Here is a 22,159-nt window from a genome sequence, read left to right as displayed (position 1 = left end):
GTTCCTCCTTTGGCACTCCAGTTAAATTGCAGCTTATTTCTGCCGCATATCCTCTTTGAAATCCTCTAACATGTTCATCACCTACAAATACTAAATTTTTATTTCTGTATCCTGAGCAGCCCTAAAACAAATGATTTTCCATGTTTATTTTTCCACTCTACAGCTTTTAAATTTTTAGTCTCTTGGATTTATGTGGCACCTCGGTTTCCTTTTAGTTCAGGTGAAGTACATCTCTATTTTGTTGTAGAAGTGTCTTCAATTCCTGATGAATCTGACACCTTGTATAAATGGAATTCTGAGAGAAAAATCAGATAGATTTTCATTTGGTCTAAATCAGATCTGCAGTGCTGAATTTAGAGGCATGTTTACAAGCTAAAGATTTGCTCTTATTTTTAAATTGGATGTAGTACACTCCTAAATCTCACGTAGTGAAGAGGGCAAACAAAAATAATATTGATAGATTCCAAAATTTAGGAGAAAGTACAGTTTCTTCCTGGAATTCTGATATGACTCTTTCCTATTGCATGTATGATTAATAGACCATTAATCATTCTATTCAATCACAGTGCAGTCTGAGAACCAAAATGAAGTACTCATGGGTGTTACTTGTTTCAAAGTAAAGCCTTAATACACAGATTTTTTTTTTTCTTGGTATAGGTACTCACAGCAGAAGCCATTCGTCAGCCTAGAATTCAAAAAACTCACTGGTTGTTTTTATGGCAAAAAAGAATTGTTGTTGGGTATAGTTTGTTTTATTTATATTTCTATGACCTACAAAAATACATTCCAGAAGGTTTTCGTAGTCAGTGGACTAGTTGTGCTTCTGCATTTGGAGTTACTTTTGTGTGCCTTGGGGACAGACTGGCACACAAGAACCAAGAAAGAGTTGATGATACAGAAGAGAAAGAAAAGCTCAAGCAGAAAAGACTAAAACTTGATAGACTTCCCTTCATGAAGTTTTCTTCAGAGGATCTGAGATAAGGTCGCAGGGAGCAGGACAGTCAACTAGCGTTTTTCTATGGCGTTATGCATTCCAGTCATATGAAGAAGAGTGAAGAAAGGAGTGTTGTGCAAAAAAAATTACTACAAAAAATTGTAGTTTAGGAAATCTATATTTTTATGGGATATAGTTATCCTTTTTCCTCTGCTTCTTTTCCCTCTTTATAAGACAGATATGAAGTATTTGAATAGGAAAACTGTCATTGCAAAACATCTCCCTGCTTGAAAGCAGCTCTTAAAATTCATGTGTTGTGATTTTTCGTTGACAGAACACTGAGCTAGTGTCCCTGCGGTAACTTCAGTCCAGTTTTTATGAAGCCACGCGGCAGAAGCCATCATCCTGTTATAGGAGGTTGAATGCCTAGACAGGTCTCTCTGAAAAGCCCGTATCTGTCACGTTGTACTTAGTCAGAAAAGTCACTGCTACCTGACAGGAAGCAGCTGCTTTTCTCCCATTAGGGATGAACGCATTTCTTCCTCGAAGTTCAAAGCTCCTGCCATCCCAAGGATTGCACATGGCTTTCCGTGTTTAGTTATGCTATAAAACTGAAGCAAGTCCTAGTCAGATTGTTAATAGCCTCTTAAAATATCAGATTGCTGTTCGTTCTTTTGATTACACTAAAATATTAAACCAAAAAAAACGGAATAATTTTTGCATTATTTATTGTGTAAGGTTGATCAGTGAACTAGATCTTGTTAGGCTAACTAAATATTTCCACCCCTCATCACGTTCTTTAGGATCAGTATATTTTGCGGTGGAATGAATACCTTCATAGATATTGTAACAGTTGCTGTGTTTCGCGTTAATATTGCAACATAAAGAACAAAGCATTGACTTTAATTTAAAATGAGAAAGGACAATTGTATTCGTATTGGGACTGTGCTTGTTGGAAGTTAGATTATTAATTATGATGCTATTGCTGCTCTCAATATGGTATTTTTGTCTCTAAATATAGTCTTTCCTTGATGGTTTAGGCACCAAGTATTTACACCAGAGGCCTTTGAAGCATCACATAACCTCTGTACTGGTGGCTTTGGATTTAGGAGATGAACCTTTCTTCACAGCTTACTTTTGTAGGAGAATATGGTGCAGCATTCTGATAACCAAACTTACAATATGTTGTTGAAAAGTGGAGATGACATAGAACACATCTGTATATACTACTTGAGGAAGTACCTTCAAGTGAGAGACATAAAGGTCTCGGTCTAATTAAATAAATAAGAAGACGACCAAGTGGTGAGCCACCTTTGGTGGCTTAGTTGAAAAGAATTTTCAAGACCAGAACGTGACTGGAGAATGAACCAATGAACCAAAGCTGAAGCAAGTTGTGTTCATATTATATAACAAAACTTTAAAATGTTTAAATAGTTAACCTATAAACAAGCTAAGATCCTGTATTATTTCTTTTTAGTTTTTTTATCTTTCTTTAAATAAACTACCAAAACCATCACGTATCTTTTCTCTTGTAATTGCCAAATTAGTTTTGTGTAAGAGAGACATTAATCTTCTGATTTAGCAAAATAGCTACTTACGAACAAGCTAAGAGCTTTATTGGTTCTTTTTTAGCCTCATAAAACCAATACTTTGTAATTAAAACAATTAAACAACTCTATGTGGGTACATACATACATACATATTTTATATATATATATATATATATATATTCTTTTTTTTTCTGAATGCATGTCTCTGGAACATGTTCTGATTCTATCCCAGGAAAAGGTGACATTAGCACCGAAAAAAGAAAACTGTTAAACAATATTGACTTTTACTTTAATTGTAAAGACTTTATTAATGCATACATTTTTATACTTCTATAAGATGTAGTCTATAGTTTGTTTAGTTCTTTTGGTTGCTTCAGCACTAATACTTTTTGTTTGGAAATCTGCTCATGTGGTCATTTTGATGCTAATACAATCAGAAGATGAAAGCTATTACAGTTTCAATTTTTACAGGTATTTGACTGTAAATTAACTGGATGAAGTCAGTTGAGATATTTTACTTTATCCTTATTTTTAAAACCTGAAACATTCTTAATGTTACTAGGTCCCTGAATAAAGAACATTGCATTCCATATTTGGAAATGGAAGTAGAAACTGTAGATTTTTGTATAACGTTTTTCTTTCTGAGAAAGTTATTCCATGAAATAAATGTTGCTTTGCACAATCTACAAATCACCCTTGATTATATCTTATTGGCCAATATTAAAAATAAAGCTCATTTGCAGACAGGTTTATACTTTTTTATTGTTTATACTAATTTATGGAATGGATGTGTACAGAGGTTCATAAAAGCATGGACTACTCTAATATTGACTGTAATTGTCAGCAAAAGAAAGATGACTATATTTTAATTAAAATGTTAAGCCTGTTAAGAGCTTTTGTTGAATAACCACCACATCACAGTAATAGAACAGTGGAAACTTCTACTGGACTGGCCATAACGCTGGAAATAAGGCATCCTGAGTTTTAACATAAGCTCTGCAGCTGAAATATTATGTAGTAATGAAAAGCTTACTTATGTATTTTGTGTCTGGTTAAATGGACTGTGAGAACAGATTTCTCATTTTTTAACAGGTTTCTCAGATTTGTAAATACTGATGTTTTCCAACGCTTTGATTATGAAAGTACTACACGTTTGTCTTAAATCTCTCCGTATTTTAACCCATTTTTATTATTCCAGCTTTAGGAAAGAAACTACTTCACTTCATAATCAGTATCAGTTTCTCAGTCAGCAGGAATTAGGTTCTTTGCTTTTAATTTAATGAATGGAGAGTTTAGCTTTTGAAAAAGATCCCTTTGTTAGCATACTACCTAAAGAGCAGCCGTTCAGGAGCCATGTTACCTCACCTTTCATACTCAAACTTTCAAGTAAGTATGAGAATAATTTGTTTATGACAAATTCAAAGCAGGAAATACACCTGCAACCTGAGACTTATCCATATATGATACTGTAAGGTAGTTCTCTTTATTCACTCTCCTGTGTTGCTTGGCTTTGGAAAACCACTCTGATGTTATAAAATATCGAATTGATTTCTGCATGGAAAAATCAGTATGGAACAGTATATAGTCACTGTTCCCTTTAGGGGAAAAAAGTATTGCTATGTCTATGTTCCAGTTTTTATATACTAATAAGTAATAAGCTTAGCAACTTTTGGGGGGTTGCATCCACTTACTCAAACAGCTGAATTCTTTGGTGTGGATTGATTTTAATTGAGAACTATAACTCCTGCTTGAGCAAGATTTCTTCAGGGTAATCAGTGCTCTATATCTTATTTCGTACAGCTATTTGAAGATATCAAATAGTGTCGTGGTAAGACTTGCTACAGCCAAATGGCAGTACATTCATGTGTGTTTCAGTTAACTGAAATAATTAACACCTCATGATGTTTGTTGAGAACTTTCTTTATGTGGAGTTTTCTGTTGATGGGATACATCCAGCTGTTGATTGATTTTTAAGGCCTTTGAATTCGTTGATATATTTCTGAAAAATACTGTTCAGAAAATTCCTAGCAGTAAGCATTTTGTGTCTCAAATTTCATATCCTTTCTATTTTTATGGATTTTTTGTGCTTTACTTTTCATCTTTTCAAATTCTTTAAAAGTGTTATGTCTAAACTAGGAAGTTCTAAACATTATTTAACTGTGTTAATTACTTTAAGTGTATTACAGCTTTTTATTACCTTGGAAACTGAGCCAAGAACAAAGAGAACATTTCATGTCCTGTTTGAAAGCAGTAGCTGTATAATACCCTATAGTTACATGGTACTTTTTGAAAAAAAGACCTGGCAGTTAACTGTAGCGGAGCAAAAGGCAAAAATTTATCCCCAAAAGGCACTCATTTTGAGTTATTTATGCTAGATTTTATATGCTATCCTTTAAGCTTAAAGCATACTGGAGGCCATAGACAAAAGGCTTCTTTGTGTGGTTTTAAAAGTTGATTGCTTTTAAATTACATTCTAAATAGGCAAACAAAATAAATACAGGCTTAATGCAGTCTTAATTTTAGATAGTGAGTACCAGTCTGCATAAGTGAGTACCAGTCTGCATAATGTTCATTAGTTTAGACAAAAAAGTGTTTTGCAGCTGATGTGAATAAATACATAAAACTTACGTAAGTAGATGAGCAGGCTTAAATTATGCATTTGTTAATGGAATTTAATTATCCCAAACAGTCTTTAGTTGTATAAGGTCTTCCTCCCTTTAATAGGTAATCAATTATAATGTGATATATAAAGTCCAAATAAAACATTTTCATGCACTTATCTGTTGAAAATTTTATTCAAAGTGGTCTAGTGGCTGGTCATAAAAAACCAGTTATTCAATGCCATATGAAATTTCATATGCAATTTTGATATTTTTCCTTCTGTTAGCCTGATCTGGTACCCTAAGATATAATGGGTTTTGTGGTTGTTTTTGATCCCCACAGACTGTATTGGGCCATGAAGGGAGCTGGAGACGTGATTTTTTTTTTCATATATAGGGAGAGATCTGAAATAGCCCAAATTATGCCACCTGTTCTTTATCTTCTTCAGAAAAACTAGAAGAATTCCAAGTGTACCATATCTTTTTATAAACAAGCTCATTTTAAAGCATCACAGAATGTTCCATATTGTGGGCAGAAGCTCATTGTCTTAAGGTTTAAGAAAACAAATAGGTGGATCAGAGCGTCACACATAAATCACTATCTTTTTGTTTCTCTAACACTACCCTTTTGTTGCTATGTTTTAAAAATATAGTGATTTGTTCTATCTGTTAGCTTGCAAGAATATTGATATAGCTTAACTATACAAAGGAAGACAATCTCGGATGTATGATGCTGAAGGAATAATGACTAAAATAATGTTTCGTTATTGATTTATTGCTGTTACTGCTGGGATGTTTTTGTGAAATACCAGCTTTAAAAAAATCCTCTTCCTTGTTTTCCGTAGCTTGGTTACTAAACATCTGACAAATGAAGAGAATTGGAGCACTGATACTCTATCAGTATTTGATAATTGATCATCATTTGCAATATCGTAATATCTTCCTCAGAAGTATTTATGTATTATATTTATATGAAAATCTTCCTAAAGTCACTAGTATGCAGAGCTAAAAGCTTTACAGATGAATACAGAAGCCCCCAGTCACTGGGTAACTATTAAAGCATTTTAGGTTGTAAGTTATTTTGAGGAAAGTCATTTCTTTGAATTCATTGTCTATAGGTTCCAAAAATTCCTGATCTCTGGGACCTGTGGGAGAGAGAGAGAGGGAATATCATAAGCCTAGAAACAAAGGTAACCGTGATGTAGTAGTAATGCGTATCAATGATATGATGTATTGCAAAGCAAAACAAACAAAAAAGGCGGCATATGATAATTGACCAGTTTCTTTGCTGATTCAGTAAGAGGTGATAACCTTTTGTACTTGATTTCAGTAAATTCTGAGGTTATTTTAAAAAGACATCAGGAAAATACTTGTATCAGAAAAAATATTTAGAAAAATAGCTTTGGAAATAACCTTGCATCAAGTGATCTTAAACTGATTTAGTTTTAACTGAAGAACAAACAAAAGCGGGTCTCTAACAGAGATTCTAGATAACCAAAGAGAAGCGATGAGAAATGAACTATTTTGGTCAGTTACAGTAAAGCACTTGGTATGATGTCAGGTGAGAACCTGCTGAGTCAACTAAAACCTTGGGAATTAGTAAAGAATAAGGAGCTGGCTGAAAGGTAGGTGATATGGGTACAATAAAATGGGGAAATACCACTTCGGGAAGAAGTTATTAGTGAAGTTCTCTGGTGTTCATCTGGAAAGCAAACTCATTTAATACTTGCACTAATACCTTGGCCAAAAAAAAAGTTAAGAGGAGTCTCTCAGAGACCGAGATTTGGAAGTCATCATCAATACCGGAAAAATGTTGGATTTTTTAGTAGAGGAATTGACAGCCTTTAAATCTGGCACAGTAAAAATGAGATGAAACATAATATTACAAAGTACCGTATTTTGTACTTAATTAATAGTAAGAAATTCTACTTCAAGCTGAGAATTCATCTCCTGGAAACAGCAGAAGAGGAGAGTTATGTGGGCCTATCAATCACAGGGTGAGTGTGAGCTGCCAGATGAGGTCAAAGTGAAAATAGCAATTGCGTTCTTCAGATGTATTGATTGAAGTCTTTCAAGAAAAGATATGAATCAGCTAATCCATTATATGTTTTTCATCCAGAACATTGTGTACGGTTCTAGTTCATCTGTTCTTAAGAAAAGATGAGTTCAAATTCATTCTAATACAATTGAAAAGATTAGTAATGAAAAATATAAAGGAAGGAACCAAAAGAGCTTGCCTTTGTACTGTTTAGCAGAATGAAGGATAGAGGAGTTAGCAGAATGGCTGCAGCAGCCATGAAAATTGTCAAAGTTTTTCGACCGTCTAATGTATGACTGTCTAATGTCCCTCAACCAACACAGGAGCGTCTTATATTTAAAACAGTTGCATTTTGTTATCTCAGTATTTCTGAGCTCCTTCTTCTACAAGAGTTCTTTTCCCCTGGGCAGTCTTAATGTTATGAAATGTCTTCCAAACATCTAACACTTGCTCTGGATTCACTATTTCTGTTGTCCACTTCTCTTAACTATGCCTCTGACATTTATGCAAATAGGGCTTCTTTCATTTTTTTGTTTGACATCAGTGACTTCTTGTGGTTTAGAACTCAACATGTGTGTGGGACTGGTGATGTATCTGGAGGAGCTACAACCAGGTTCATTAATACAGTGTACCATGGTAGATCTTTCACGCTTTTGATAACAGCAAACTGTAAGCTAAAACCTACTGCCTACCTATATTTAATGTTACTGCCCCATAATCAGCAGTATCTTTTTTTTTCTTTTACTTTGCTTGATATTGGTATTACTCAGTGGAATTCATTCCACTTCAGTTTTTCTGAACATTTACTTTTTTTTTCCACTTATTTCTTTGAGGTTTGGTCTCTCTAGATGTTTTTTTTAATTATTATTATTTTATCGTTATCTTAAAAGGGCAACATAAGGAGAAAGCTAGAAGTCATCCTAGCAGGTGATATCTCCCAGTGCCATGGCTTCAATCCCTGGCAGGAGGAATTTGCTCTCAGAACCAGGGTCATTTCTTTTGGAGAGGAAAGAAGAGATGGTATATGCATTATTTAGTTCCTGGGCCTAGCTCCTCTGTTTCCAGTGGACTGTCATAGAGCCTGGGCTCTGAGCACTGCTAGACCCATGCACCTGACAGTGCTTTCCTCCTCCTGCCAAATTTGCCCTCTAGAACTGATGAAGAGGGACTCATCCTGGTCTTGGTGCAGTTTCTTTGCACACACATCAGTTGTTGGTAGTGTCTCAGCCACCTGGCTATAGTCAGTTAACTAACAATGATTTTCAGGGGTCACCTCCAGATACTGCTCTCTAGGGGCTGGGTGGTTGTTTTTTAACGAAACACAAGTATATACAATAGCTTTATCTGTAGAAAATAAGAAAAATGTTACTTCAGTTTCATGAATAACTTTTTTCTATAAAAATTAATAATTTAAAATATTATGCGTAATTGTGTAATATACAAAGATTTTTACTTAAGTGATGTTCAACATTCTGAGGGGAAACAATACTTCTAGTATATTTATTAAAGTGTTTGTTTTTATAACTGTTAACAAATATGTAACACTGCAGTGCATTGATTGGTTGCAGGTGAGACAACTGTGCTTAATTTTAAGAAATTTCATTTAGCTTGTTCAGTTCAATAGAGATGCATGATAGAAGTTGTAAATGGAATATTAACATATATTGTTTTGAAGATTGAGTATTAAATCATTTTTTAGGGAATTCCTCTGGCAAAATTAGTATTATCATTTTACTTTATTTTTTACTTCTTCCTGAGTGTTGTTCTGTAAGGCAAGGCTGTCATTACAAGTGAATATAAAGCAGTTAAAAAAAAAAAAAAATCAAATGAACCATTAGTTTCAGCAAAATAATACAGTGATGCCTTTCTCTCTTTTTTGATTTCTGAATACCATCTTTCCTAAGGGGGCAAACACTAAACATTACATTTGTTTAATGTACCCTTTTCTACTGCTGCTGCCACCTTTTGATTAAAAAATGATAAAGGCTTCTATAATAGAGTTACTGGCCTTCTGTATACAGGCATCCTCAGTGATATTGGCGTTAATTGAAAAAAGACTTCAAAGTCTGGTAGACTTTAAATTAGGTAGCTCAAGTTATCATATGAAGGTTAGGATTTTTCATAGAGGGCCCAATATCAAAAGCAGATGTTATGATCCTTGTTTCATGACTATCTTAAATTAAATAGTAGCTTTGGAAAATGACAATAATTACCCCTCTATAAATTGAGTTTCATAATGTTTACCTTCCTTTTGACTTCTTTGCATAGTGGTTTCTATAACGAAGCAAAATGTTATTGTTGGCAGTACCAGAAGTTTTGAATCTTTCAGTATTCATGCAGGTATGTTTCAGGAAGTCTTGATAAGAACATCACTGAAGAATCATCTTCTATAATGGAGTATAGGGGCTGAAATGGGTTGGATCAGTCATCAGATGGATGCAGTACATTTTAGAAACTCCAGACAATAGCACAATACTCTACTTAATTTGTACATGTCCTTTCCCTAGTGTCATAAATTTTGTCATGTAGTGTGTCTAGTTAGAAAAAAAGTGAGACGATCACATTTGCGCATGGCTGGTGGACAGCGTCACTGAGTTCTGAGTCATAGAATATTCCTTCTGGAAAAGAAAAAATTAACCTTTTTTTGGTCTCATTTATACTCAAAAATTGAGGCACTGATTTTATTCTTTAATGATAGAACAACAAAGCTTTGCTTCCTAAAGCTATTGAAATGCTTTTTTGATGCTTGCATTTGGGGCAAAAAAAAACATTAAACAAAATATACTGTCTTTTAAATTGTGTTAATTACGAAGTATTGCTTTTATGAGGCTAAGAAAAAGCAGTAAAGGATCTTAGCTTGTTCATAGATTGCTGTTTTGTTATAATCAAAAGATTAATGTTTCCCTTATACGAAACTGATTTGGTAATTAAAAGAGAATAGATACATGATGCTTTTTGTAGTTTATTTAAAACATGAAATATAAAATAGCCAGAGATTTTTCATGCTCTAGCAGCTGAGTTAAAAAGTTGCTATTTGGATGCTCTTCATAGAAGGTTATGAAAGTCAAGTAAAAAGGATCCATTACCTGGCAGGTATCATGTTAAACACCTTCAACTCCTATACCTCTCCTGCCTAGCAGAACCAAATCCTTACCAAGGTAGCATTTTAAGATGATATATTTAATCAAGCGCACCTGAAGAGAAAAGACAGCTCCCAGCTGTTGAGCCTCACATGTAGGAAGTGTATACAGTGTCATCAAATCAAAATACATCATTTTCTGTGTAAATGTTCAAGTGATTTGTGCAACATGGGAATGGCCTTCTTTTAAAACCAGGGCTGCTTGCTCTGTGGATTATCAGAGAAAGTTTCATGGTCTAGACTCTTATCACATATGTCAGAATTTTTGAAAGATCATTTGAAAATATGAGCAATGATGAACCTGAAAAAAACAGATCTTTTTCCTGGGGTTGAAATAAACATGGATGCTCACATAGTTTTTTTTTTCTTGTTGTTATTTGCTCAGTTTGTTTGTTTTCCGTTTGTGTTGTCATACGAAGGTAATTCATGAAGCCATGCATTATTTTTTTTGCTATATGAAATGCCAGAGGCAATGAAAAATGGAGGAAGATTTACCATGCTTATAATGTTAGTTTGAAAGGCCTGAGAGTAGTTCTCTGCTGATAGTAGTTTTGAAATGTTTACTTGCTTTTGCATCAAATAAATTTGTTCCAAAATTGGATGACAAAAGCTTCATTACAAATAAAAGTAATTTTCCTTCAAAGGTTGTATAGTCTGTATTTGCCATTATATTTATTCATGCTGAATTTTATTTTAAGTCATTTTGTTTACTTTTTTCAACTTATAAAAACTAATTTGTATTATAATTGTGATTTTTTTTTTATATATATTTCAAATACCGTACCAAAAATAGTCTTCATTCCCACAATATATTAGTGAGTTTGAATATACTGCACTGGTATTCATTTTAGAAATGTGGGTACTTTTCAAGGGCAGTGCTGAATTTTTTCATGAACTAGCTATGAATGTGAAAACATTGTTTCAGATTTCTCATGTTGATTGAATTTTGTTCTTACTCATATATCAATGTAGACCACATTTATTTGCCTGGGTTCTTAATGTTTTTGCTTCTAAATGGGTTAGCAAACTTGTCTATCTTACAAAAAACAAACAAACAAAAAAACCAAAACTGAAACCAGAACCCCTGTGACACTCTTGAAACTATATCCTCTACATTTATTGATTTGCAGATATTTTATATTAGGGTATTTTAGGTAATACTAAATACATCAAAAGTGGCTTACAAAGGCTTGTAAAATAGCTTTTTTATTAGCAGTAGTGAATTCTACTGTGCGCTGCGCAGTAAACGGAAAGAATAGGTGGTGAGTATTGGTGAGTATTGGTGAACTGAGACAGTCCAGGATCCTTCAAGTGAAGTACTGCTTTTACTTCAGATTTGTCTTTTAACTGTTCCACAGGGTTGTACTCTGTGCTTGTACTCGGTGCTATATTCCACCATAGTTGTTGCTACTGTTCCTTGGCAGATGCAGCTGTTTGAGAATTTGTACTATAAAGTGCTCTGGGTTTTTTGTTGTTGTTGTTTTTCAGTATTTAGGAGAGGTTTATTAAGGTACCATGCCTATTTACTCTTCTTGCTCTGGATTTCTCAAATTGTAAAGGGAATCGTGTTTGACCAGAGAAAATTAGAAGAAATTATTTTAACATTTTTTTCTGAAAATGACATAAACTAATGTGTTTGATGGAATAAAAGTAGCGCATATTCTCATGAGAGTGAAATAGAAGAGATTAGCTGCTAATGTGAGCTTGGTGAGGAAACCAGGTTCTCAGTGATATCAAGAAAAAAAGCCATCATCACAGTGGAAAAAATACTCTGTAAATACTGGCAGACCAATAAAGAAACCTCAGCAAATACCTTCCCTTTATATTATAAATGCAGAATTCACTTTGTTATCCCTTTCATTTCTGTGTCCATCTTGTATATTTTGTACATTGAGCTCCATTCACATTTTGACTTTTCTGAAAATGAACTCGCATGAATGACTCCTACAGCCATACTCTCATTTCAGTTCAAATGAAGATGCTAACTACTATACTGCATTGCCCTAACAGTTAAATAACTTCCAGTGTCTAACTTTGGATACAGCCTGTCATGTTTATTATGGTCTTACCTCTGAGATTCATGCTAAACGCTTCCCTTCTTATAAGGTGATAGTTGTCAGTCAATTTAATTGAAATGTCATGCTGACCTTTTATTCGAAATGCTCTGAACCTTCCTGCGGTTGTTGGAAGTTCTTTTTACTCAGAATCCAATTAAAATCCTTAAAATACTAGTGTACAAAAACTGCATGCTAATTAACCTTATGAAACTGCATGCTAATTAACCTTACAAACAATATATCTTTTGCAGAGGTGGTTCAGCTGAGTCTACCAGAAGATCAAAAAATAAGCACCACTGCAGCAACAGTAGGACAAAGTGCTGTCCTAAGTTGTGCGATTCAGGGTACTCTGAGACCGCCCATCGTCTGGAAGAGGAACAATGTCATTCTAAATAACTTAGATTTGGAAGATATCAATGTAAGTAACAGAAAGATCTATTTAATAGCTTGTTATCAAAACTTTTCATAAAGAATAGGAAAGTGATATTTTAACAAGCTCCTTATTCCTCATGTTTTTAGTCACATGCTTGCAGGTAAATAAAAACAGAAAAGTTAAATGTTTTTATTGTGCTGTGTAATCATAACCTTCAGAGCTAAATAAAAAAAAATACAGGGAATAAATAAATACAGGAAAAGCGGAAGAAGATGCAATGAAGACAAAATCACAGCCCAAAATACCACCATCAGCTTTATACAATGTAAAAACCTCCTGTTAGTTCCTGGAAAGGAGGTTTTCAAATATCTAAATGAAAAAAAAAGTAAGAAATCTATAAAATAAAAGATATTAAGGAATACATGATAAGTTGGTATAAATGGATCATAATAATGTTAGTTCTGACAATTTAATAAATACATATTTTATTCTAAAACAAGGCTTTATTACAAAATTGGTTGTTTTGATCATGCCTTTATGTACTCAGTAGTGTATATTATACTTCATAAAGAACCATTAGTATCACCATAACTTAGAAAGCCTTTTTTTGGGGGGGAGGGGAGGGTACGTATCTACCACCTAACTTTGCCATGACCTCCAAAATGGAGCCAAACAGAAAACTAGAATAATTAATTAAACTTTCTGATAAATACAGCTGAAAGCTTAATTTCAGTGTTGTTTGTTTGTAGCTTTGTTTGGTGTAAGCTACCAAAGTTGTAAATGTGGACTTGTGTACAGCCTTTACATATGGTTGCACTTGGTCTGCTTTACTCTAGTGAGTCCAAGATCACTGGAAGCGTGATGTATGTGTAGATTGCCTTGTATGGGTGTGGAGTATCACAACAATCAAATACTTAGTTTATTCATTTATTTAATGCTTCTGTTTATTTTTAAGGAGGCAATTGCACTTGCATGTTACCATTGTTTTGTTTTGCTTGCTGTTTTTATATTAGCTTTGTTTGTAAATTAGGCTTCTTTACAGTAGTGCTTTATAAAATAAAGGACAGTTTCGAAGCTCAGCTTGCTTGAAATGGCAGCTTCAAGTCATTTGAGAGGCTTAGGCTAAATCCAGCATCCTCTGAAAAGTTGTCGCTTAACTTAGTTAATTTTGCTTTTGTTAGTTTGGTATTAATAGTCTGACTGACTCTAAGCGCTTCACCCACTCTCACAAGCTCTTTTCTGCAATATTTGTTACCTTCCTGCAAGTGTTCTTGATGGATGTAAATAATGATTTGGAGTTGTTACTAATCACTCCTATTGCCACTCCATGGCATGAGCTGTAGTGATAGAAACAGGAACGTGCATATGGACATGCAGAAATAAAAGACATGACGAACGGAAATAATGAATCTAACAAGTCAGTTTGAAATTGGAAGATTCAATAGGCTGTATTTGCAGAGATGAAAAAAACAAGCGTTTTGAAAGGTCGATTTTGAGTGTGAAAATTCAAAAACTGGAGAAACTTCTGAAGTATTTATAAAAGCTGGAAGTATGGAATTTTGGAAGACTCATAGTATACCTAGTTTGAGGTCAGTCTGCAATAGTGGTCAGAGATCCAAAGTTAAGGGGAAAAAACTAGATTGCTGGAACAGACCTGATTTGTGAACGAATACTAGGAAAGGAGAACAGAGCGATAGTGAACTGCATCACCAGACCACAAACATAAAAAGAAAATGCACAGGCAAAGCAAAGTAAAAATTCCCGAAAAAGGGATCTGCAGCTTATTTTTCGGTGAGTTTGCAGGAAGGTTCGAAGAAGACGTGGAAGCAAACACAGACCTAGGGAATGCTCATCTCTGGAAAGATACATATACATATGCTGCACAGAGACGAATAACTGAGCAGTTGTCTCATTGAAGTGATGATCTCTGCGTGTGCATTGTGTATATGGGTATTGCAAGAACAGTACAGGGAGTAAAAACTCCTCCTGATGGGAACATAATTTTAAAGACGAATGTGTTCACCATCTATTTGTTGGCTTAAGAAACGCATAGTGAAATAAAACACTGCTTGAAAGTGTTTTTAATCCAAAATTTATGTTATAGTTCAGACCTTTAATACTAAGTTTAGTTCTAATTCAAATACAGAAAAAGGATGACAAAACCAATATTCATGGGGTAAAGCACTGAAATATTTAGTACACAAATATATAGAGGTGATACTCATCTACTATGTCTTTGTAGATACAAACTACAAACAGTGGAAGGAAAAGCCGGTGGAGTCTAGAAACAAAAAAAGAGTATGTCATTGAATTAAATTGGGCCCCAGAGTCTCTATTCTTCAATATTAATTTTAGGTATTCCACTATTTTTACTGGTTTTATCCCTTTGTATTTATTTCTAGGTCTTCACTTAGAGTTTTTTCATATTTCTTCGGTCATTCCATACCTTTCTGAACTTTGTTTATCGGATATTCTTTATTTAGTTCTTACAATTTCCAACTTACTTAGAGGCTGCTATGTAAGCATAAGTTAGTATCCATTCAGATAACATAATAAAAGTGAAACCTGGGGGAAAAGAAATATAGTAGGACAAAAAAAGACTTGTGTTTTATGTTTCACTATAGAAAATGAATTTAGTGCTTAAATAAATACTAACTTCAAAAGAACAAATGCAGTGCTCCAGTTTATGTCACATTTTATCTGCCAAAGAATGTGTTGTACTATATTCAGGCAATTTTAAACAATCAAAAGCCCTAAGCCCTTATATAATTTCAGATGTCCCCGGAGGCAATGCATTTTGTGCTTTACTTTAACTATCTCGTGAACTACAATGATGTTTGCCTTACTCTAGGAATTCTTAATTTACTCAGATAAATGGGAACCACATACGTGTATCTCAGCACTAAAAGCCTTGTGTAAATAGTAGTATACTTTCTGGGAAAAAAAAATTAAAATTCTGACCTAGGAGGATAGATAAATACTACTTGCCAGCAAAATGCGTGAGAGATCATCTTACCTGAGAGATGGCACATATATGGGAGCTGGTACATACCTTTCAACCTGAGCAGTATTGACAATGTAAGGAGCAAGTGCTCACACTTACGGTGCAGAAATTAAGTTTTTGATCTATGCAATTTTCGATATGAGTCCAGGCATTGACTTCCAGGAGGGACAAACTCAAATCAGTATCGTGATCATCAGTATTTTGCCAAATGGAAAAATGCAACAAGAAAGAAAAAAACAAGTCTTAAGTTTAAACTCAAATTGTGGCTGTTGAATTTTTGTTTCGTTTGTTTTGTCTGCTCTCTTACTGTCCTACTCAGGATATATATTTAAGGCTGTCAATCATGGGAGTGGCTAAGAACCTGTCTAAAATAATGCATAGTATTATATAGTAAGATATTTTAAAAAATAGAAGTACTATTTGTCTATCAAGGGATGATAACGAAAGTTTTATTTAAGCAGTGGTTTAAATGTGATAGAAGAACTTAGAGAATGCTATCAAATGTGTATTCAGATACTAATAATCTCACTGAGATACTAATAATCTTACTGATTATATCCAGTTAATAATTTTAGGAGTCCATAGTAGTCCTTAGCTTTCCTTATAGTACGTATAATTACTATTTGTGTATGTAATAAATTTTGCTACTGATATTTCTTTTATTTTAACTAATGGGAGTTATGGATTATCAGCACCTGTATAAATGAGAAGTTAAGTGTGCCAGTGCAGATTTTGCTTAACTTAAACTGGAAGTTCACAGGAAGTTTTACTGGTGTTTTATTGCACATCTTAAAAGGCTTCCTGCTATTATCCTGCATCTTAAAATTCTAATTTGTGTTTTCGCTCAACTCTTTGAGTAAATTTTATCTAACCTGTTACTCGTTACAGACAACAATTCTTACTTGTGGAACATTAAAGTAGATTTTTTTTTCCAAATGCAATGTATGTTACATAATTTTTTCATATCAGTTGATTCTCTTTTGTAATAGTTTTTATATCTCATTTTACTTTATTCTTTTTCTGACCTTTTCCTTCAGCTGTTTCCCTATACATGTCAGCAATAGCCCTTTTCTTACAAGATGTCTGCCCTTTGTTCTTGCATTTATACAAGATATACTTAGATGCTTGCACACCTGTAAAGTGTAACATTTACTAACATACTTAAATTGATAACTGTTTAAAAGAGTTTAGTTTAACTTGCAGTTTTTAATGAAAACTAATAATATCTTTCTTTAAGTTACCTTTATGGGAAGCATATAATATTTATATTTGACAGGTAAATTTGGTGTTTTTGAAGTTACATATATATTATCTTTCTCTCAAAAAAAAAAAAAAAAATCACATGTGTTCATATCATTAAAATTACTTCATTTCTATATTATTTTTATTTTACTAATCCTTATTCAGAGACTGTTCATATATGTATATATTGGCCTCTTTCTTTTCTCTCCTGTCTCTTACTACTAGCAACATCAATGACTGTTTCTCAATCCCCGCTAAATATAGCAAACAGCAAGTGTCACACTGCTGGTTGTATAGCCTTCAGTGGTGTTCTGCAGCAATAAGAAAAAGCATTCCCCACCTCCTCCTCCTCTTTTTTCTAATCACTCTGTATGGAGTGATTATCTATCTAGATTTTTGAAAAAACACACAGATTCTGAATGTCAGGTAGCTGAACATAACCTATCTCTGAGGCAAATTTCACTTTCTTAATGCCATATTCAAAAGTCTATATTCTCTTATTTGACTTTTTCTCCCACAAAACTAAGTGGAGATGCCATTAAAAATTAACGTCCTCTCTTCCATTCTTGAGAGTTCTGATAAACGACTGATGACAGAAACCTTTTCAGATTGATCAAATCCTATAAAGGATTTCTGACATCTGCCCTCTTTTTCTTCCGACTTCCCATCCTTTTTTCCCCCCATTTTTCTTCTTAAGAAAACTCTCAGGAGAACCTCGTGAAGTATTCTGTTTTACGTTGTCGTCTTCCATGGGATATTAGGGTCCTACATAACGTAAAAACTTCTCTTTGTGTGTATGGCTAAAGTATTATTAGTATGATACACTTACGACTTCCAGGCAGAAGTCTTAAATCTGAATGTCCTGTATACCAAGTAGAAATTAGGTCTCTGAGTTTGTATTTATTGCAGGATCTCAGGTTAGCCTGAAGTGTCAGGGAAATCTGCCTCAATCTTTTTTCTGATAGTGAGCTCCCCAAAGACAACTCTTCAAACTCAAAAAATCTCAAAAATTTTATTTGGCTATAAACTAGATGACTTTATTTTTTAAACAAAGTGAAAATTAATAGGCAAAACAGAACAGAAATAAAAAAGTCATATGAAAAGGTTTCCTCCCTCTACAGTCCGAGCAGAGAATCCTTACTGACTGAAGTCAGGACTGACTTCAGTCAACTTGGTGACTTTTGAATTGCGGCAATGTCTGCATGGTCCACTTCGCTCCCCAGGAGCCTTTCATCACCTCTGAAGCTTTGCCGTTCCCCGTCTGATCTCTCTCGCAGGCTCGTTGCTGTAACTCCCTCACCCCTGCCTGGGGGAGACTCTGGGGAATCTGCAACATGAGGGCAATACTGGAGCCTCCTTCCCTTCAGCCCTCTCTACCCGTTTAGAGGACACTCATAGTCCAACAGTGAACAGATCAAACTGATGCCATCAGTCAGGGTACTGTGCTGAAAAGCTAACCACCTTGTTCAATACATAGACTAGTTCCGGATCAGTTTAAAATAAACTTTCCTTAGTAAACAGTAGTTGAATAGCAATGCAGAAAGCGCAGTGCTACATTTTCTGTGTGGGACAATAGTCCTCTGCATGTGCTACCACCAGGATATATGAAGTTCACTTTAACAGTCTAGTTGTAAGTTTTCCTTATACATTATTTTTATGACACTAGTCAAACACACATCTGTTACATAATGCTCGTACCTTTTTAATTGTTTTTTTTGACATAGTCATTTGATTAACAATCACTCATCAAAGTCAGCCTATCTCTATTTTTTTCTGTATTCAATTGTCTTTTATCTATTATGCATTCTTTCTTTCAAGTGAGATGCAATATTATCCTTTCTCTTTTATTTAATTGATCAAATGTCAAATTTATTTTGCTCTGTTTGGTTTTGAAAGTTACCTGAAAATAATTATTGTCAAAGATGCTGATCAGCTTCATCAAACCTCTAATACTTTTATTTACTTTTATTTATTTATTTATTTATTTATTTATACATACATAGGCGAAAAAATTTTAGATTTGACCAGTGTAATCATTTCATTCAAGAGTACTCTTCTATCCTTCAGTTTTTCTCTTGCCTTTTTTGGAATCTGATTTTAAGTCTTTATTAATTCTTTGGTAGTGGGATGGATCACATGAAATGGATACACTGGATAGGTGTAAGACTTGCAGAATGAAAGCACGTTTCATTTGCTTTATGTATTCAAACTATTAAGATTTTTTTTTTTCAGTAATGACATATGAATGCCATGTTTGATTGCACACCATGTTTTCACTATGCTGTAAAGCCACAGAGCTTTAGATGAGGTACCACTGTTGATCTGTAATGTTTCTGGAATAATGAAGTAAGAGGAAAAGATTGCAATGAAGCTTCATTCACAAGTCCGAAATCCTATTTAATCCTGACATGTAAATTCCGTAGCTCTAACTTAATGAAAGATACAACACCTGCAGAATTTTAGGAGAAGACCGATTATGCATGTCTTTTTATGGTGGGTATATTGGCCATTTTAATTTTGAGGAAGCTGAAGCGCCTCTGTTTTTGAAGAATCATTAAGACATTCATGGGCTTTCTCTTCTCCTAGTGTTGTGCTAGATCAGACTGTTTGATTTTATCTTCATTAGAAATGAAAGTGTTGATTTCAGAGGGGAACAAAATCATACTAAGTGGGATGCAATCTGCTGTTGTGCTTACAACACTTTAACTGAGATCAAGGTCTGATCTTTTTTCTATTAGAGGTAGAGCCAGGGCAGAGTAGTTCCATCTTGTAGAGCAACAACTCCTGTTATGCTTGCCTGCCTCTAGAACTCGTCTTGCACAGTCAAGTGCTGTTTCTTATAATAATATCTGAAAAAGCTGAGTCGGTTAATCTTTTCCCATTTTTTGTTTAGAAGTTAAAAATGAAAAGCTTTGTGACACTGAAAGGTTGCAATATGACATGTACAGCCATTCCCCCTTGCCCTGAAGGAATCCTTGAAAATAACCTCAGGCAAGTCATGGTAAACTACCTGGAAAGCAGCACTGTGCATTTTTTATGTGTACAGATAGAAACTGCTATCTCATATTCATACTGACTATTTAAAATATTCCTTAAATATATTAGTAAGCATACTCAAAAAATTAGAAGAAGCACTGTGCATTTTTTAAGTTATTGGCTCTTCCAAACAAATTTCTTAATACAGCACATTTAACACATCATCAGAACGGTAGCTAAAATGATCATTCTGGTCTGCTAATGGTTTAAAAGGGTTTTCTGTGTGAACTGATGTACGTGATCAGTAGACGCACTCAAAACAGTTACCCGTTTTCTCTGTGCCCATACCTTCCTGTGCAGTGTTGCTGATTGTTTCTAGTTTCATTTTTACTGCAGATTAAGAAAAAGGGGAGAGGGGGGCACTCCAGAAAATATCAGCTACACCTTTTTTGCTATTTTAAGCATGATACTAATGTTCTTATAGTAAGAGCTACCACATGTAGTACTGTCTGCTTCTAAGACAAAAAACAGGCTGTTGTTTTTGCAACTTTTCTTCTATGTTTAGCTTATGATGTATACAGTATTAACACCCTCATTTTAAAAAAAATTTTTGGCATGCTACTTTCTTTCTTGAATAGTCCTAGTCTTGCCTGTTGTGTCATTGAAGCAAAAACTCCATATAAACACAAAGTTTTATATGCAGAAGTGTGTATTATATGTAGCGCTAAACATTGGCGGTAAAGGGTCTGATTAGTTTTGTCTCTAAGGTAGTTTTATAAAGGCAGCTACTGTGGTGCAAAAATGCCAGAAACAGTGATGAGAGGTGATGCCAAGGGAGTGCTGGGATACAGCCAAGAGGTCCGACCTCCCACTGGCTCAGTGTTCCCTAGGGAAGTGTGGAGTGTCCTAAGGAGGACCGTCCTAACTCTGAAACCTTTGGGAGCTCCTGAAGAGTACAGGCCTGGCGCTCCTCTGTTTATCCTGGGAGGAATCTCCCCCAGCATTCGTGTTTCACTTGATAAACTAAGTTAGTGAGATACCGGCTTTGTAAAATCACGTGTCTTATCACATGACAAGTTTAATTTTCTGTATTGGTTGCTTTTGGTTGATGTGCCTACCACAGGGAAAGTGTTAGTGACGCTGTGTCAGAGTCAGTAAGGAGCTTTGCAGCCTGAAGAAGGGAAAGGAGGAGACTAGTAGAGAATTTCTTTGCAGTGGAAGGATCTAGTCCCCTGAAAAAGGAGTTTGCACTGTATTTCTTTCACCATATTTATTTCCTGAAACTCTGCTTGACATCTGCCTCAATATTTCAAGCGACCTAGTTTGCAAAACACTTTGATGTCAAACCTGTTTAGATGTTTCAATTTGCATGCTTAGAAAGCAAAATATCCAAAATGAATAGCTACCTCTGAAAGTCATGGCTTAGAAGTTCTTTTGAGGATGCAGCCAGCATTTTCTTAATGGGAGAATATTAAAGCTGCAAAGGAAAGATAATGAAAGCTGGGGCAGAAACCCACCTATTCCAATGTTGCTCATAATGTAGCTCTCATAGTACAGAAGTTTCTTGTAGGATTTTTAATCACATGAACATTATGAACGTTATCCAAGTATGGCAGCAGCAGAAAGATTTTGGAGTTTCTGTCGTAGTTACACGTTCAGCATAATGTGTCCCAGGGAAGCATAAAACACTCATGATGTTTCATGAGCGCATTTGACATGTTTAATGCTGAAGAAATGCCCATTTTCTGTGCATTAGACATAGATTGAAGTTACGGTTTTCCTATTAGTCTCACATTTTGGTCAAATTAAAGCTGAAAAAAAAAAGAGAAAATGTCAGCCTCTGTACAAATTTCTGAAGCTAAGCTTACAAATAATAACGTGTTTCTTGGTTCACATCATTGTTTTTGGCATTTTACAGCATAGCTATGTCTGTCCCAGTTCTATTTTTGAGTTGTCTATGGTTATTACCAATTAACAGATTCTGTAGAAACATGGAGAAATTTTAAGGAAAGAAGGATTTAGAGATTTCACTTATATTAATGTCTTTCATTCAGCAGTCTTTTAAATCCATCTTGAGTTTCCACCATACTCTTCATTCAAACTTTGTTTATTATCTTCCTATTGATGAGAATCTTTACTCCTTTTCTCAGAGGCACCAGAACATCTATTACACCCACCTCGCTTTGCATTCTTGCTCACCTTCCTTGCATTGTACTTTAACAGACAGCTAGTTGACCTATTCTGTT

At 34.6% G+C, this 22,159-nt stretch overlaps 1 protein-coding gene across 3 annotated transcripts in view; it reads left to right on the top strand.

The window, feature by feature from the left end:
* FSTL5 (follistatin like 5) overlaps positions 1 to 22,159 on the top strand; it is a 332,339-nt gene that overhangs the window by 219,507 nt on the left and 90,673 nt on the right. For all 3 annotated transcript variants that reach the window (XM_009677159.2, XM_009677155.2, XM_009677157.2), the window contains exon 7: positions 12,570 to 12,736. In XM_009677159.2, coding sequence (XP_009675454.2) covers positions 12,570 to 12,736 — 167 coding nt within the window. The remainder of the gene's footprint in view (positions 1 to 12,569; positions 12,737 to 22,159) is intronic.

Source organism: Struthio camelus, chromosome 4, assembly GCF_040807025.1.
Source record: "Struthio camelus isolate bStrCam1 chromosome 4, bStrCam1.hap1, whole genome shotgun sequence".
NCBI lineage: Eukaryota > Metazoa > Chordata > Aves > Struthioniformes > Struthionidae > Struthio > Struthio camelus.
The sequence above is the reverse complement of the archived record's forward strand: the minus strand, read 5'-3'. Positions and strand labels throughout refer to the sequence as shown.